The following is a 19916-nucleotide window of genomic DNA, read 5'->3' as shown; positions in this document are numbered from 1 at the left end:
TTTAAGTTGCATCTGTACAGAATTCTAAGTACTCCATTTATTAACTTAATGGTTATCTGTTAACTCCATCCACAGCAGTAGCAGGAATCCACACCTGCAAGTAATTGCTGATGTGAAGAAGCCTGGCTTTTAGAATCAGTGAGCTTCCATGCAAAGCAACCAACAGCTTAAAAATGAAGATAGGAAAATTTCTAATGGAGACTTGGACCTAAGGAGAAGGTGTTTCTATTAGGTGCTTCTGACTTAGTTGTTTCTGTTTGTTTTGTTTGGACAATATAGGCAGAAGGCAAATTTATAACATTTCTCTCATCTGCAAATAAAACTTAATATAAGAAAGATGCACCTATGAAAAGATAGGTGATTTAGCACATAGAATAACAGGGTTAATTGAGGCTAGGTTGCAAACAGAGATCCTGCTCTTTGCCTCCTTTTTCATCCTTTGGGTTCACTATTCAAAACTGTCTCCAAGCATGTAACCCAGGATATTCTCCTCCATTTGTTCACCTTATATAGACATCTAAGAGGTAAAGCATCAATCTATACAGATCAATCTTCTTATTGCCCAAGAGCTGTTAGCCCTGATTAATGGGGATTTTGAGAAAATAACCCAACTATATTCAACTGTTAGTAGAGTGGTCATTTTCCTACACAAAAAGCTACAAAATTTAGTATTTCCAAGCAGGTTGCTCAGAGTGAATCAACAGGCTCTCCAGTAGGCTATCAGTCTATGTCAGTAAGAGCAAAAGCTTCATACTTGTAAAACACTTCCCTACAAAATCAGCTCTGGGGAAAACCAAAAATACTAAAGTTTTTCCTAGAGAGGTGATAAAGTGCTACTAAAGGAGATTTGTCAGGTTAGGTGACTGGTGAGAACCAGTCACAAAGACACATTTCACAACCAATAAATCTTTTACTGTCCTCCCGGAGACATGTTCTGCGCTTGCTACCAGCCTTCAGTAAGTCTTCACTGCACAGAAAAAAACAAGAGCTGACCTTGTAATTGCACAGAATCCAGAGCCTGAAGGTTAATTCAGTGATTTCTGGCTGTATTTGAGACACCTGGGATGCTAGAGAGCAAGAGAGAGCCTGTCAGACAGAATATGCTACCTTATCACTGTAGGTTGGAGAGACTTATATGGCTTCCTAGAAACCATTTCTGACTTCTCAGAAGCTTTAAATACTTCACTACAAGAAGTCTTAAAACAAAGTAAATTTAAAAATGAGTGAAGCTACCCACAGGACATCCTGGAGACAAGAAATCAAGCATCTGCATCATCAAATTCGTCATACCATGAAGGCTTAAAACAGCAAGCTGGAATTAACCTGAGAAGAGACTGGCACAAAGCTGTACATTCTAGGAGAGCCCATGAGGGAAACAAAAACCATTCTGGTCAGAGAGTAACTAGAGGGAGGAGATAGGAAAAGGCACATCCACATAATATAAAGGACAAGACTATTTCCCAGTGGCTGTGAAATCCATCTTTAGCACTTAAATAAATAGCCTTGTTTCCAACAGTAACTTGCAGCAGTTCCTAAAAATCCCAACATTGAACTGCATACAATTCTGAGTCAAAAGAAGCAGGCACTTATTTCACTGCCTAATTTTAGGCATTCAATTTCTAGAACCTATTTCAGGACTCAGAAGAAACCTGAAACTTGGAACAACATCTCTGCAGACCTGAACTGCTGATGCCACAGAGGAAATACACATTCCTTTCTGAGATTTTTTTTCCTTTCCTCCATCAACAGTAATTCACAATACAAAAGAAGAAACTTGGAGATTAATGGCAACTTCTCAGCTGTGACAAGTTCAGTACTCCAGTACTCCAAATATAAATGTCCTAGGTTTTATTTAAGAAACCAAACTAAAACTGAAATCTGCATCAGCTTTTCCCTGTAGTAGACACTGTACAAATGCAAGGGTGTGGCTCATCTCTGAAATTAGCACGTGAAAAGCTATTTTTATAAGCATAGCAGCAGCCCAGATAGCACAACTAACAACTCACTTAGCTATTAGCTCTGTTAAAAAACAGATGGATGATTACTAATCATGAACAATCAAAACAAAGACGGCATGCTGAAAGGTTAGCATCTGGAGTATATGTTTTTCACAGCTTAAGGATTGGTAGATTAAATGCTCCTGGACTAAACAATTTTTTTTCCTGTACAACTTTTCTTTTGTCATATAATTGTACAACCCAAAGGGACTGTGTTAACAAAATTACTATTTATTGATAAAATGAAGAGCTAAACTAAAAGAACCCCCCCTTATTCTGCTCTGGCAAACTGTAACAGTCCTGATCTGCAGGCATGCCTATTCATCCTGACTCTAGCTTATGAAATGAACCTAATGCACAGAGAAAATCCCCAAAAACCTAGCCAAATTTCTGACGACGGAAAGCCAGTTAAGCAGAGTGTGCCAAACTATTGTCAAGAAATAGACTTCTTACCTTGGGTAAGCATTTCCAAAAAACTGTTTTAACAGCTGAACTCGTGCCAGATAGCCCAACAGTGGGTATACAGTCATCATTTGGAACAGCAGGAATATTCTTGCAACAAATGACATGATGTCATCACTGGGAAAGTTATCTAGAAAATTCTAAACATAAAAGTAATGTAACACATCAATGGTGGCTTGTTTACATATATCTGCTGGGTTTTAATATCTATGTGCCAGAAAGAATGGGACAAAATCCAAACAATTACAATTGCTAAATGAACTCCATAACATGAAAAACCCTCTCCCTCTTTTACAACTGCCTTGCCACCAAATAGCAACCAATTTTTGAATACTACTAAGCTGATGTCAGTGTTAATGTTAGTATTACATAACAAACTGTTTTCTGATCTTCTGAACATCCTCAAACAATCCAGGCCGCGGAGAGGCCACCTGACCTTTTAGGCAGATGGATTCATATGCTCCTTTCATCTATCATATCATACCTACTTATTAAAAACAGTTACTTAGTGAGTAAAACTGCACTACATACAAATGAGGAAGGGATCATGCACTACTAGTGGGAACATCTGAAAAAGTATTATAAGAGTTAAACATCACAGAAATATACGAACAGCTTCTGTACCTGAGATAGCTACAGAAATAAATGGGAAGAAAACCACTCATTATCTGTTATTTAAGTGTGGATTTCATCCTGTGAAATTATTTCAAGTGGTTAAAACAATCAGGTGGTTTAACAGTGGTACCAGTTCTCACTAATCCATACTCAGAGGAAGCCTTTAAATGTTGCCTTATTGCTAAATATTACGCCAGAGCTATAGAACACCTGGCATAAAATGGACCCCCCATTGATAACTGCTATCTCTGAAGCAATTTAGGGTGTGGAAATCAGCTTTCCCTAGAAGCAGATAAGAGTTTTTGGTCTCCAAAGGGTATTTCATGTGGTGCTATTATCTGAAGAACTCTGCTGGCAAGGCTCACCAGAGAGTCAGACTTCAAACGTAATTGCAGCGAGGACTCCTATCTAAACAAGCTTGCCTTCACATTCTGTTTCTTCTGGAATCCCAATGAGTCACTGCACACACTTCTCGGGATTAAAGAAGCTGAAGAAATGAAAAGCTCAATCGTTCACTTGTTCATTTTGGTCCTTCATCACTTTCACAGAGTACTTATTAAAAGTTTGCTTTTCACCGAAATATTGGGAACCATTTATGAATATAAATGAGGTAACACAAGCATTAGTCATCTGTTCGTGGAAGTGCCCACGAGGTGTCCCACCAACTGACCACAGTCAAGCACAGATGCTCCTGCCCGGGTGAATCATAAAGCAAGACACAGTACCTGGGGTTTTTTTACTGCATATTTATTAAAAGGTTAAGGACGAATATGGTATCTTGGCATGTATTAGGAAAAGCATTGCCAGCAGGTTGAGGTAGGTGATCCTGCCCCTCTACTCAGCCCTGGTGCAGCACATCCAGAGTGCTATGTCCACTTCTGGGCTTCTCAGTACAACAGACATGGAGCTTCTGGAGCAGGTACAGCTCAGGGCTACAAAGATGATCAAGGGACTGGAGCATCTCTTACAAGGAAAGGCTGAGAGAGCTGGGCCTATTCCTGTTGCATGCAATCAATGTATACAGTTATCTGAAAGGAGGGTGCCAAGAGGATGGATCTGGCTCTTCTTGGTGGTGCCAAGCAATAGGACAAGAGGCAATGGGCAGAAACTGATGCACAGGAAGTTCCAATTGAAGGTGAGGAAGAACTTCTTCACAATGTGAATGACCATGCACTATGGTGCACAGACTGTCCACAGAGGTTCTGGAGCCTCCCTCACTGATGATATTCCAGAACCATCTGGATGCAATCCTATGCCATATGCTCTGGGATGGCCCTGCTTGAGCAGGAAGGTTGGACCAGATGACCCACTTCAATCCCTCCAAAAAACGCATTTTGTGATTCACTGAAATACATACTACCGTAAAATATCTCACCTGTTCAATACATTCTTTGGATAATGGTGGAGAAGGAAAAGATGCAAAAATTATCACTCCAACATACAGGTATGTTAGTCCAACCAGGAAGTATGCAATAGAGAGGTCTCTCACCTGAGGAAAAATAATATTTTATTTTGGCCAGCACGTACACACAAAAGCAGATGAGATAAAAACCTCATAAGAAGATTTCTATTTAATGTATTATTTTTAATTTTATATACATTATTTTCCTATATTTACTACTACCATTTGTACATTTTTATTTTTACTTCCTGTTACCTGGATGGAGACTTTAGACCTGGTTCTGATCAGATCAGAAAGCTGCAAGGAAATACCCCAAAGTCGAGCTAGACATGTATTGTTTATCTCTCAACATAAAAAAAAGGCACCATGAATGAGATATGCCAATAGATGTAGCATGTTATTCCTGATGCATGAGCATACACTAGTTATTAAAACAAACAAGAAATCCCTTCTACTTTCTTACATTCACCTATTGCCAATAAGAACCTTGGAACACAGACACACCTGCCTATGACAGAAAGCCCTATGTTAAATTTCTTGTCATGAATAAAATCTTGCAATCAAAGACATCAATCTACACAACTGCAGATGTAATATAGAGGAATTTAATCAGAGGTTTTAAGGAAAGAGTGTGGAAGCTAGGGTCCTAAATCCACACTTAACTACACTACATACACTTAAGTATGCATTTAAACCTAAACTTTAATGTTCAGTTTTGAAAAATTTGGCTATCTTTTCAAGGTATATAATGTATACAAGTATTTTCCACTACAAAAAAACAATCACACATTCATTACAGGAAAATAACTAATTAAGTACTTTATGAAACTAGAGAATTCACATATACATCAGAGTGATCTTAAGGCAACATACTTGTTGAGTTATTCTTCTACATGAATTTCTTCCTTTGGAAATAAAGAAGGAGACCATTTGTTTCTAGTTATTAGCTAACTAAATTCTGTATAAGCTTATGTTACAGTACAAAACACTCATCACCTTACAGCAAACCATTTGTTCAGCTGCTGCTAATCATCAGCTTTTTAAAGGATTACTAGTAATGTTTCAATATATTACCCCATTTTCCCAAGACTGAGAAGCAAGTCTTACTAGCCCAGGCATAGCACCAAATTATTAGGATTATACTGGTTTCCAGACCAGAGTGATAATTATCACCTCCAACCAGCTCACGGAGCATAAGCAGAGCTTCCTCACATCTGTGCATGGAAATGTTTCCCTAAGTGCTTCTTCACACTATCTTATTGACAGAATAAGCACATCCTACACCACTCCAGGCTCTGCAAAGGGCAAGCCAATCCCCGAGGAAAGTATAAAATACTAGATTAGGAGTTGTGAGAAAAATCAGATGGAAGCCAGTTTTTTGTGAAAGACATGGAATCTTCTACTCATTTTGTCAGTTTTTGGGGTAGAAGATTGCTGTCTGATGAGGAATATTATTTGCCCTTTAGAGGCTGATGGGAAAAAGGAATCAGCATGATTTGAACAGGTTTCAGGGTGGCCTTCAAGCTCCCAGCAGCTGCACATTTCTAACTACAATCACTTCCTCCTGCTGACCAGTAAAATACACAAGGAAGATGATTCCCTAGACTTCACTCTCCTCACACTGGCCATTAAGTAAGGACTATCAACTTTCATCAGAAGCTGAGCAGTAGCCTTTTCTTTAAATTATATGCAGAATTTATCCTCGTGACATGAAAAGCTGTACAGGTTTTTATATAACATCTACATCTTCAAAAGCACTAGTGCCCACCCACCGTAAGAACTAATTTTAGGAATATTAAACATGAGCATCCAAATTTCTTGCAGGCATTTGTCAGTAACTTCCATTAATCAGAGGACTCAGAGACACAGTAACATGGTTTTGCAAAGAGATACAGACTCTCATCTCTTGAGGACAGGACTTGGACAATTTTTCAAAACACATCCAATGTATTTTGCACATCTCAATGCTCATCATCTGCCAAAACCTGCTTTAAATCTGGTATTTTAGGTGTAGTCCTGGGGCATAAAAACAGTATAGTAACTCACAGTTGTTATTTGTACTCTGCCTACACATAAGTTCTAGAACCAACTGTAAAACTATTTTTGCTGTGACAAGTGCATGCAGTTGTGAGGGCAAGAAATCTGAAATAAAATTCTTACTGCTTCTTTTGGACATGAAAAATAGTAGATAGGTGGTGTGCTATTGCCTCCAACAGGTACTTGCACCAGTGCTAACCAGTTCATCTCTCCAGAGTTCTTAAGGGTGTATGCTTTAATCTGCACTGAAACTAAGTGCTGAGATAATTTTGATAATTTATTTTCACAGCATGTAACACAACAGACTATTTTCTCCAGCTGTTGCCACCATACAAAGAGCACCCATATTTTGATTTGAATAAGCTACTAAGAAAGAAATAGACAACTTGAAAACCTGGATTTATTTGTTTTCTCAAACACCCATCAGGTCCCTTCCAAATAAATGCTTTTGTGTATAAGATGGCCACCTTTGTACAACAACATGTGTTTACATAACAGGAACATCTTTTGATTAATGTTCATTATTCCTCAAGAGACCTGGGTTCACTCCGTAAAGATGTTGACAGTACTGTTTAGACAGCACTATTCCAGATAAAACCAAAGGACAGATGGGGAGAGATAAAAGGATTATTTTAAGTAAGAGCAATACCTAAACATTTTGTTTTAAATTTGATACTTGAGGCATTTACATTAAAGGTGGACATTGCTGTGGTGAAAGCTCCCAAGCATAAGACTATAGCAATTCTTACAGCCACAGTTTAAGAATCAAACTCATAGAAAAAAACAATGTTGGAAGCAGGAAGTATTTGTAGAGTCACAGGGGAAGTCTCAAAGTAAGCATCTAAGGTAACAGTCCATAAGGATCACAGCCTGACACCTGCCAAACCCTACTCAAATACACCTGAAGTCTAGGGCAGATTTTCAGACAGAGCTTGGAGAGCATATGTTAGCTGCAGTTCCTTCTGACAGAGAGCTCTCCCGGTCAGATTCTCAGAACAGAGTGTTAGAAGTGCTGCTGGAAGAAGAGAAAATCGTGTGATCAAGGCTGGCAGCAGCAGCATAACAAAGGAAGGAATCAGCCTCCTAACAAAAGGATGAGTTATGGAGCTCACAAAGACAGCCCTGAAAGTACAAGACATTGTGTCACAGCTACAGACCAGTCAGTACTCAGGTGCAAGGGACTTGATGTGGCACACAGAAAGCTCTGCGGCTCTATGGACATTTCTTATGTGATGCTGCTACAGGCTACTTCAAGGCCTTGGTTTGCCTGTTGAATGCCATGGAGAAAACAGTTCACTTCCTTCCTTCCTCAGTGCCAGTGAAAGCTAGTTTGTGGAATTGCTTCTTGGATGGAGAAGCCTGTATCTTAGTGCTTAGTAATAACTACCACATTGGAAAGACCTTTCGATCATCCCATTTCAGATTAGTCTCTTCTCAAGAGAGATGCTGTCTCCATAATATCTCAAGAGGACTTTGATCTATATCATAAAAATAGACTTCACCTGCTCGTGCATCAAAGGCAAGTAGTAACATTTAACTGGGTGACAAAAATAAGTACTTCACCAGGATGGATGATGCTGTGCATTATTTTGGCAGGAAACAGGTTATGGCACCATCAATGGAAACTCACTCTGTTTACAGGGAATAGTGTTTCAATACTGCAGAAAATAAGTACCATTTACAGCTCCATGCCTCCCGCAGTTAATACCTAGACAAAAAACATCTCCCCACGCACAGCCCTTCTCCCAGGTATAGCCACAAACAACTGTTAGGAGACAGCACTGGTGTATTTATGCCTATAGATCATGGTGGGCTTGTGTAGCATCCGTAGGGAAACTGATATGTAGCTCAGGGAAACTGATCACAAACATGAATCAGGAAAAAACCAACCAGCTACAACTTCACTCCTTTTTGTGGCTGGTTTACATTTTCTATGCAATTTCTTTTCGAACCATTTGACTGACACTGTACAAAAACTTAAGCTGATAAATACAAGGAGGCAGCAGCAATGGGAGATGGCACCAGGAAGCTCAATTCTGAACTGCAGACTAAAAACCTGCTCACAGGGCATCTCCAGGCTCTGCTGCTGACATGTGGCCTACTCTGGTGCACTACTTTCCTCTTCTCACACCCACACCACTGTACGGGAATAGCGGCCAGAGCAATCCTCCCCCATGAGTATTTTAGCTTTGGGCTGTGATGCACGCCTGTTACCAGAATGGAAACTGCTATTGTTTTGAATTTCTGACTCCATAAGAGGAATGTTATTGTTGATCTTACTCTTTTCCATCTCCCCAGAGAGCTGTTCTATGACCTCTAGTTTCAGTAAGTTTTGCTCAAGACTAAAACAGTGCTTTTCCAGCTTGCCAAGTTCTGTGCCTTTTGACAGAACACTGACGAAGTGCCATGTTAACCGGTCCATCAATAAAACAGTGAAGTTTTTATCCATGGACTTATGCCAGTATCACCCCATCAGACACCAAGGGAAGAAAGCACCTTGTAAATATATTGGAAACCATCCCCCCCCCCCCCCCCCCCCCCCCCCCCATGACTGAGAGCAAGACCCCTATAAATATGGAAATCTCCCACTTAGCCCAGCAGCTTAGTGACATAATCACAAAACAGCTCTTCAGGAGCATTTGCATTAACATTTGCAAAGCACTTTTGAGACCTAGGTGAAAGGCTCCTGTAAAGCTACAAGAGGAAAAGAAATCTCCAGCCAAATAAAACTACTACAGGAATTACAGAGAGATTTGTTTTCCCATTAAAAATCATTCCTGCCATACTTCAAAGCCGTCCTTTCTAAGCAATTTGAAAATTCTTCTGGAATGCAGAGTTTTGTCAAGGGCTTGAGATCCATGCTATGGCTGACTTGAAAACTCAAGTTAAGCTCCAGGGAAGGTATTAGAAAAGCTGATTCAAATGCAGGCAGCAGTTTCTTCCTCCTTCACACAGGAAAAGCAAGTTGGAGAACACTCCAGGTGCTGCTCTTTGCATCTGATTGCTTGCTCCAATGTAAACAGAGGAGGAAAATACACTGGAAAACCTCAAAGATGGAATGAGTGTATTAGCATTTAAAGCTGATTGCAGGAGATCTAGCCTTTAGAATTCGAAAGCCACAGTTAAAGAGAAATCCTGCCCTTCGGCCACATCATAAGATTTTCTTAAGGAAATCAAGAAAAAGCTTATTTAGCTTTCTTTGTCCAGACCTCCAGTTGTTAAACTCATTTCTGGGAAGCCCTAAGCCCCCAGAAGCCTTCCTGGAGGAGAATTCATGAATCCTTTGCAGATACATCATTCACAAACTGGTCTTGATTCACAGGTAAAAGGAAGTAACTATGCAGACTTCCAAAGCCTAAGAGGTCGTCTCATTGCATTGGTATATAACCTGCACTTCACTGTCAAAATAATCAAATCTGATATATTTTACCTGATGTGCTGTAGAGGCATCTGGCTCTTAGTGGCGCTGGCTCAGTAGGGAGAACAAGATGACATCCAGATGTTCCCTACCTCAAGCATTCTGAGATTCTATGATTTCATTACAGTTTTTCATACAGCTAGTATTTAAAAATCCTTTTATGTTATTGCAAGTATCTTTACAGCTAACATTTTAATGAAGCTGGACAAGAACCCTTGGAAGTAGGGAGGAAAAAAAAAAATTAGAGTAAAAGTTACTCTCAGACTCTGTGTACTGTGTTTATTCCATTTGGTATTTTACAATGGGAAGATATTAACACAGAATGCTCCTCCAGTTCCATCTGGAGGAGCAGTGCTCAACTTTTTCAAGGGCAAAGCACCAGTCCAAAGACTATATACCACAAAGCTTCTTGATCCAAGCTTCAACGTGCAGGATTTCCTAAGTTGTGCCAAGTTTCTCTACGGACTTTGACTAGGATTGTGAGACAAAACTACTGAAGCAACAATGAGAACAAGTGTTACCTAGACCTCAAAACTACTGTTCAGGATTCTGCTAACATCAGTCATGTACCAAACATTTTCCACCATTTTTCATTCTAAAATTGGTCTGTTTTCATTGAGTCCTACAACATAGTCAAGTCATCTGCCTCTTGTGTGCAGTTTGGCCATTTAATAGCAGCTTCTAAGATTGGGGCATTCCTCAAGGCTTTTATGTAAATGAATTTGTAATTTATCTATTACTCCCTCATAGCAAGGAAAAGAATGGATGACTTTTTTCTTATCAAATCACAGGAAAATATTACTGTTGTCTAGATTACTGGCAATCTAGAATAAATAAGCACAGTCTTGTGAAGTTACTTACATTGTTTTCTTGATTCTTGTTATTCTGAAGAAGTGTGATGACACAATTGTGGATGAAGAAGGCAAGTGTTAGAACCCCTGTGAGCTGAGGGAACAGAATTCTAAACTCTAAACAAAGAAAAAAAAAAGTGTTTTTAAATTACTTCTTTGAAATAAGCAATGACAAAATGCAGATGACATACAGTGCTCTGGAGGATACTGGCAAACTCATGAACCTCCACCTTGAAATGGGACAATCTATCTCATATTGGACCATAGCCAATGCAGGTATTTAATCAGGAAGTACCAGATGCAAGAAGACAGTAGTTACTATAGAATACACTTTCCAGCAAGGCTTCTCTGATAGACTCCAACCATCAGTGATTACTAGGTTAATTTATGATCAGTACATACAAGGTTTTCTGCTTCTCAACATTTTAACCGGAAATCTTTGTGAAATTGGAATTCACAGCAGTGAGGCTGTATACCTATGGGTTCCTGATGAGGGAGATGGAGGGAAGGAATCATTTACCCTGTGAACACTTTTAGTTATTAAGAAGTCACTTATCTACAGATGTAATATTTCTTCACAGAAGAAAAATTACATCTGTAGATATTTAAGAAGTTCTGCTTACAAGACAGGGCATAAAGAAAGGCAGAGCAATTTCTTATCCTGCTTCACAGCATGTATGAAAAGAATTTCCTTCTTATCTCCATGGGAATAGCATTGTTCTGCTTCTTTTAATACTCAAAAGAGGTTCATAAGGTGGTAGTTCTCCAAGTGCTGAAAACGGTATAGGAATACACCAATGCATAACATCATTAAAGCAACATCTAGTTGGTATTACCTAAGAATGTATTTACTCCTTAGAGTGCTAACAGCAATTAGAGAACCCTAAGATAGCTCAGCTTCTGAAAAGCATCCAGAAGTATAGCACAACCCTCTTCAGAGGTTCACAAACCCTTACAGAACAAACCACAGAGAGCTCCATGCAAACATACTAAAAAGAGACTTCTGTAAAGTGTTATGAAGTTAGGAAAGTAAACACACTCCAGGCAACTAATGGAGGGCTTATCCAAACTGAAGGAATAAGCTTTCCCTAGAGCTGGTTTCACTGCACCTTCAATACCTAATTAGCATTATGTGCCCTGACAGAATTGAGAGTGCAAGCGACTTCTGGCCTCAACTTCTAGGCTTGTTTTCCATCCACTACTTCAATCTCAATAATAAAAAGCAAACTGACACTTTAAGAATCTCAAGGAAGCTGTATTTGTATGCATTAGCTACCTGCTTTTTCTATCTCCTAGCAGTACTAGGAGTTTTTGCCAAACTAATCAAACTACTGGGTGCTCTATTTCTCAATGGCCTGTGGCACATGCGACACTAAAACCCATTTTTCTCATTTGTTTCTAAGAACAGAAGAAGGGATACTATTCTAATGTCCCTGGAGCTAACTGGTAAAAAAATTTTCCTTATTGTAAAGGATGGGGAAAAACCAACTGGGAGCTAACCCTCGTACTCTTATTCCTGGTTTCTTAAAAAAGAAACTTGATCTCTTTAGGCCAGCTGTTCAAGCAATACCAAATGCCTCTTGTTTATGACTATGGCATCTCACAGAGGAATTTGCAGCAGTAATTTGGAAAGAACCAACAGCCATCAAACAACCTTCAACAAAAACAAAAACATACTGTTGGGTACTGATGGGATAAAACCGGCTTATGGGTGTTTGAAAGAGAAGAGCTACTAAGATTATGGCTTAAAACTTGAGACAGACTGGGAAGTACAGGAAAACTGCACTTGTAAATTATGGTGAATGAGCTATTTCATTTAAGCAAGACAGTGCGTGGAGAGCTTAAAGCACCCTTAACACTCAGTCTGTCTACACTTTGTCATTTCTAATTGCTACTGAAATAGGCGTAATCTGAAACTGGCACAACTAGAACTTAAAATAACATAGGGGAAACAGGACTAAGGTGAGCTCTCTGTCACAAGATATATGTTGAGGATTCCTCTGATTGGCACTCCTTCTCTTCCTACTGTTGATACTGCCTGTTAACTAAGGAACATTACTGGGAAAGGGATTCCTTGCCACTTGGTCTAGAGGGATCTTTCCTCCAGTTGCAACATCAGACAGCATTTCCTCTCTTTACGTCTCAGAGGTGTTAAAAGGTAAATGAGGGAAAAAAAAAAATCTTAAACTCACCAAATATATACTTCACCACTGCATTTTAACTATCTTACCTGGTACAAAAAATTCATTCTCTGTAAACCAGTTGAATTCTAAGTGTATTCCCAGATGAGCAGCCTTTACTGTAACCAGAAAAACTAAGTAGACAACTGAAACTGTACCTGGAAAAAACAAGAGCCAAACAAATACCATAATATGGTACAAAGTATTTATGCAGGGTTTAATTTCTCCTCCATCCATTTAGTTACTAGTAGTCAAACCAAAGTTATGATTGGTATTCATTCCTAACAGAAGACCGGATCTAAACTTCTTCTTTACTTCTCTTATAGGTCAGAGACAAAAAATAATGCACAAGCACACAAAGTAAACTTCCAGCAAGTTTAACAACTTCCAGGTGCTGGTGACTGCAGAGGAAGTACCCTGTAATCCCTGTTGCTGGGCAGGTAGGTCTCCAGGCACAAACAGACCAGCTTCAGCTTCCACTGCCAGGACTTCAATCTAAGTGGAGACTGATCATAGCACTCCAATGTTCATCTAGTCACTGACTTTTTGAACCAAACAGCTCAATGAAATTACTGCACTTATGAACTTTACACTGGGAACTAGAAGTTGATAATGACACTTCAATGCTACTGATTAAAACATTGTGTTAATTGTAACTTTGGATAATCTTTATTATAATACCAGATTTGCATTCCATCTCATTTGTTAAGAGGCATCCAGCAGACACCTGCACAGCTTAAGGACTACAAATGAGATCACAGATGGGTATAATGCCTTGCTGTGTATACCTTTGGAACGGAGGGTATACGGTCTTGTGTCAGACTATTTGAAAGAGACAAGAGCAGAACAGTAATTACCTAAAAATTGAAGGAAACTGAACAACAACAATTAAGGCTACTGCAATGAACCCCGTGGCCAATAATGCTGCCAGTGAGCAGAGAACAGGCTGTAAGTGAAGACAAAACCCCAGCATTTTAACCCAGCAAGGTTAAAAAATAAACAGAAGGAATTATCATTTGATTGATAATCTCTTGAGCACAGTCAAGAAATTAGGAAAATAAAAGGTTCTGTATGTGAAGATCAGCTAAAATACTCTGTAGTTTCCTAATGACTTCTGCTTCCACAGTAAAACTCAACTGAGATAAATTTCATCATCTCAAAATTGCCTTCCATTTTTTATTGTCCTATAAGCTTCAAGGTTTACAAAAATTAAGGCAATTTTGAACACCTTCTGAATTACATAATAATCTATTGAAGCAATGAGTAATTAATATTGTGATTTTAAAATTTTTTTCTACATAAAACCCACACCTTTTGCACAGAAGCATTATCAAGTACACAAATTCCTGTGTAGTATTTCCATTTAGTGGTTTCAGCAAGAGCAGATCCAAGCCCTGATAAAGTGTCACTATGGAACAGACGAACAAACTAGACCTTCAAATCCCTCTCCTCTACCTCCTTTACAATGTATATCCAACTTTTTCAACCCCTGATCCACATCTAGTTTTCTCTTTCTCTTCATTGTGGGCTTCAGTGCTACCCCTCAGCCATCTTCTACTCCCCGAACTGTGACCAGCTCCACCCATCACGCACATGCTTTACTCGCTTTACCAGCCCCACACACCTTGGCCTTCCACCTCAAGACATGTAAGCAGGAAGCCACAATTGTTTCCTCTGCAGCACAGAAGAATCCGCAATATTGGAAGCTGGGACAAATAACAGCAGGTCATACTTACTGACTGATGTTGTGATTAATTAGTCAGCTGGTTGGCAGAAAATGTCTTCAGATCAGAAAAAACTGCTGGTTTGAAATGTTTACCAGAGGAGGAAGAGTATGCCCGACTATACCAAAGTAATATGTATCAAATGTGCACAGTAGTACGTATAGAACCATTTGGGAAAATCTGTTGTAGATGTAATGGAATTTGTTTCACAGTATTATCAAGCAAGAAAAAGGAAGAAAAATGAATTCCCTATTACCCATAAGATTCAAGCAAAGCAGCAGACAAAGCCCTTGGGGTTAATAAACCAACACCCCACTTTGAGGCACAATATGGGCTGCCACCAAAATACTGGAACAGTGGCTGGATAGCTGCATAACAGAAAAGGATCTGAAGGTGCTGATTGGCAGAAGCTGAACATGGGCTGACCAGGTGCTGACAGGTGGCCAAGAAGGCCAATGGCATCCTGGCCTGGATCAGCAATAGTGTAGCCAGCAGGAGCAGGGCAGGGATTGTCCCTCTGCACTCAGCACTGATGAGTGCAGGGGGACAATCTGTGACATGAATGCTGCCAGTTTTGGGCCCCTCAAGACCAGATAAGACATTAAGATGCTCAAAGTGTCTAGGGAAAGGAAATGAAGCTAATGAAGGAAATGAAGCTAATGAGCACAAGTCCTGTGAGGAGCAGCTGAGGGAGCTGGGGGTGTTTATCTTGCAGAGAAGGAGGCTCAGGGCTGACCTTTTCACTCTCTAAAATTGCCTGAAAGGAGGCTGTGGCCAAGTGAGGCTTGGTCTCTTCTCCCAGGCAACCAGTGACAAGATGAGATGACATGGCCTCAAGCTGTGCCAGGAAATGTTCAGATTTGGAAAATGTTCTTAGAAAGGGCTGTCAAGCTTTGAAACAGGCTGTCCCGAGAAATTATTCAGTCACCATCCCTAGATATATTAAACAATGTGCAGATATAGCACTTATGGGCATGGTTTAGTGGTGGACTTGACAGTGTTACAGACTTTTCCAACCTAGAAGAGTTTATGATTCTACTCACTGGAGTAGTTTTCACTGTCTTGTATACACTTCAGTCACAGAGAACCAATGCTTTAATAGTACTTGTTACCTACCTAGGACATTAAACTTCGCAAAGAAGGACGGAGACTTCAGATTTAGCAGGGGTAGAAGAACTGCAATCAGGTAAAATGGTACTGTTTTTGATTTGTCCCACCACTCCTCAAAGAGTTCAAAACCTGTTCTGTTGCCAGAAGAGAACATCACAGTCCTGTTCTGTGGTGGGTGATCACTAGCAGCACTTGGACAAATGACTGCAAGAAAGGAAAAGAAAAATATCCTCAGATGAAAAGGGTTTTACTTGCACAAAATATTCAGAGCCAAGAGCCCACAACTGCTCGTGTGTTTTACCTACTGAGGACTGCTCAAGTGCAGTGTTCAGTATCTCAGTGCCTAACTTCTGTTTGTTTTTTTAATCAGGAATTCATTGCTAAGATTCCACTGCTAGGCACCTTGCACTCTAATCTGACAGTGGTACAGTTTTCCCAGCTGAGCACAACAAAGATGATAATTTATCTGAAGCCCAAGCTGTGACACAGAATCATCCTTCAAAGTCACATACCTATAACAAGGCCTGTTCAGTGTCCATGTGCACCCGCTGGAATCAAGACATAGCAATGCCCTCCTGCATCCGGCTGCATATTTAGCATCCTAATCTGTCCCTGCACACTTCAGTAAGATCACATCAATCAAAACCCAAGTGCACTGAAGAGCCTAAATTAATATCAACTGCTTTAAAAACAAACTAAGGATTACAAGAAAGCTACTGTAACAACTGGCAGGTTGAAAACCCATACACTGAACAAAAACACTCGTCACCCTGCGCCATGACAGGGGCAAGTACATCACTGCCTGACAACACAACACAAAAAATTTAAGATGTACTCCAGTAACAGTGCTGACAGAAAATGTCAGAATACTCTTATACAGAGGTTGATCAACAGCAGCACCTGAACAAGTGATTGGAAAAAAATCAAGCAAAAAGATCCTCTGAGGAACCCATGCCTAATAAGCTCTGTGTTGAAATATAAAATTCACCGTTCTCATAAATGTCTTACTTAAAATCTTGGCATCCCACAACGGTCAATAGCCACTATCCTACACTGTCTCCATTCCTGTTCTGTCAAAAAGGCAGAGGCATAAAAGGCACAGTGACAAATTTCTTCCTTAAAAGAGGATTGTTTCACAAACCTTGAAAAATGCTTTTGTTCTTACTGATCTCCTTGGTAGCTCTGAATGTCCTGTCAAGAGTCACTTGAACATCTGACAGCCCTTAATTTTGTGTAGCAGCTGCTTTAAATCTTCTAGTTGGTGGAGGATAGTGTGGAATATTGTCTACTTTGCCTCCAAGTTATACCCCCTGCTGCATAAGCATGGGAGAGAACAGCAGAAGCAGGAGAGAGCACAAATTGGTTCCTAGCTGGTAAGGACTGCTAGAGGAGCAGGATTCAACACTAGCTCAAACACAAATCAACTGGTTTTCAGAATTAAATTATTTCTCAACTCCTTTGCCTGACTACAACATCTGTTCTCCAGAAGCACAGCTGCAGCTAGTGTTACAAACAGCTGCCCAGCTGGTAGTGATATGTTTCCCCATTCCTCATGCACTCAGGATAGAGAAAGTTTTCTGCTTCCTAAGAACGCAGTACGGATTCAGTCACTATGACAGAGGCAGAAAAGATTCAGGGGTTGACAATGCCTGCCTTGCTTTGCTCCTGCCTTCATTCTACATTATTCTGCCTACTTAAGAACTTGGAACAGATCTATGTTCATATTTGACTGCAGTTTCTTCCCTTAGTTGTGCAAACGTCACACTCTCCAAAAAGCATAAGCAGAGGTGCAAGCAGCCGGACACTTGTTTCTTTTTTGCACTCAGCATCAAAAAAACTGTTCTTGCTTAAATTTTTTAAAAATAATCTTGCTGCACAACTTTTGAGTAGTAAAGTTGCCCCAGTCAAGATTTTAAACAGTAAACAGAACTAAGGCGCCTCAAATTTAGGGTGTGAAAGTTGAAATTCCTCAAGGCAATTCCTCATTGTGCAACTACTGTTAAAAAGTTAACAGTAAAGCTTTTAAGGAGGATATATCTGGGCATACAGAAACTTGTAACTGGCTCTTTAATACTTATTCTCACCTCCACTTTTTAAACTTACTTTTTACTTCCCCAGTTATTCAGATCTCCATGTCTGTGGTTATATGTGAAAGTACAAATCCCAGAGAGAAATTTACAGTTTTTTAAGAAACACATAGTTATAACTTATGATATATACTTTATAACTGGCATGTGGTTAGGCATTGAAACATGATGATTTGCCTTTAAACCCCCACCCAAAACTGGTAACACAATACTGTAGGTGTTCTTCCTACCTTTGTTACTTCCATTGGTGCCAGGAACAATATCTGTTACATTAATGTCATGAACAAAGTCTGCAAAGAAGAAAAGCTCACTATCAATGTCCCATACCTGCTATTAGGCTTTCATCTGTTAACTTGACTGAAATTAATTAGAAAATATTTTGGAAAATTTTATCAGAGGAACAACACAGCAGCTTTCATTAGCCCCAGACCCAAGTGAAAGTTTTCTAATTACTGTAGAAGTGTTTTAAAGTAGCTCTACACTGTATTACTTTCTGCTCAGAAGTCCTGTCCATTTATAAATTTCCGAAGACTCCCCACTCCCAGGATTCCTGCTCCACAAGCACACCTCCACTTCTCCCACCTACTCAGTAGTGTTGAACAGTAGGCCAGTGAGGAGATGCATCTTAAATCCAGCCTCTTTTGGGACAGAAAAAAAGGGCATGCAAACATACCCCTAGTTCAGTCAGTATTATACAGAAAAAGCTTCCCTTAATAATTTTCTAGTATTTTCTTTTTCAGAAGAGGCTCTGTGGGATGCTTTTTCCATGCTTCCATGGGAAACCCTGGAAAAAGTTTAAAGCATCACTGCTGTACAGGCATCTCTAGTAGTGTTTTATTTGCAGTACACTCTTGTGCTACTTTACTGGTATACCACACCAGTTATTTCCAAGTTTCTGCACCTCACCTTTATAAGGGCATTGGATAGTAATTTTATTATATTTATGTATTATGTGTATATATACACATAATACTGAATATATATGTATACATACACATATGCAGAAAATGCTCCATCAGCCAGGAAACCGAATTAGTGTGTCACTGGTTAAATTTGCTTCTGTTGCATATGGGCATGTTATGCACAGAAAATCAATTGGGGCAGCTGGCTTCAGAATTTTTAAACGTAATTAACAGCAGCTTGTTTCTCATAAAGAAAGCATAAGGTCTTGTGGAAAGAAAACTGTTTCCTCTTTCTTTCTTTTGTTTTATGACACCCTGAATCACAAGTAAGTTTCTCATACTTACTTCTACTAGTTCAGAGTATATAAAAATCAGAAAATTTAACTAAAATCACAATTTTGTGTTCTTAATTAAAAAAAAAAAGTACCTAGTGAGAAGCCATTAAAATTAATAGTTCTTACAGAATTAAAGCACTTTGAAATTTGTTATAGAGGTCAACTTCTGCTTCTTCTATATTTAAAAAGCAGTTTAGGACCATCAATTTCATTTATGGATTTTGTTTTTCCCATAAACAGAAAATGAAAAAGACCATGCAACACCATGTTAAAGACATGATATTGCACTCAGCTAACAATTCTTGCATTCTTTGTGTACCACAGATTTCTAGACCATCTTGGGGAAAATAAATTTTTCCCCACCTAAATTGTATGTGCAGATGTTTTAAGAAGTCATCTGAATATATTAGAATTAAACAAAATATAAGCTGCTGCTGAATACTTAGAGTACTTATTGAATTCCTGCTTAGAATACTTAGAAACATGTGGCTGGAAGATGCTACTGTGTCAAACCTACATCCTATTATGCATTTTGTTACCTAGTAATTAAGTATGAAAGTTAGGACAAGAAGCCAGTGATTGTTATCTTAGACCAAACAACTTAAATAAGAACTCCAAACAAATACAAGTAAGGGATAAAGTAACATGCCAGTCCCATGGAAAAGCAGGACTTTTTCCGAGAAAATAAGATCTTTTGACATTTTAAATTTTATTTATGCCATTTATAATAATAATGCCATTTATTAGAGCTGGCATTATTTAATTTAGAATAATTTAATACTAAATTGTTAAAATT

The 19916-nt window shown here is 39.2% G+C and overlaps 1 protein-coding gene across 5 annotated transcripts in view; it reads right to left on the bottom strand.

Annotated features, from left to right (window-relative positions):
- Positions 1 to 19916, bottom strand: part of SLC38A9 (solute carrier family 38 member 9) — a 45038-nt gene that overhangs the window by 8520 nt on the left and 16602 nt on the right. For 4 of the 5 annotated variants that reach the window (XM_059873572.1, XM_059873573.1, XM_059873575.1 and 1 more), the window contains 6 exons: positions 18114 to 18173; positions 15803 to 16000; positions 13013 to 13120; positions 10793 to 10899; positions 4450 to 4563; positions 2451 to 2599 (listed from right to left, as the gene is read on the bottom strand). In XM_059873572.1, the coding sequence (XP_059729555.1) occupies positions 2451 to 2599; positions 4450 to 4563; positions 10793 to 10899; positions 13013 to 13120; positions 15803 to 16000; positions 18114 to 18173 (736 nt within the window). Of the gene's footprint in view, positions 1 to 1015; positions 1068 to 2450; positions 2600 to 4449; positions 4564 to 10792; positions 10900 to 13012; positions 13121 to 15802; positions 16001 to 18113; positions 18174 to 19916 lie in introns of those variants that run through there. The other variant, XM_059873576.1, reaches the window with a different exon arrangement.

Source organism: Haemorhous mexicanus, chromosome Z (genome assembly GCF_027477595.1).
Source record: "Haemorhous mexicanus isolate bHaeMex1 chromosome Z, bHaeMex1.pri, whole genome shotgun sequence".
Classification (NCBI taxonomy): domain Eukaryota; kingdom Metazoa; phylum Chordata; class Aves; order Passeriformes; family Fringillidae; genus Haemorhous; species Haemorhous mexicanus.
Note: the sequence above shows the minus strand (reverse complement) of the source record. Positions and strands in the feature narration are given on the sequence as shown.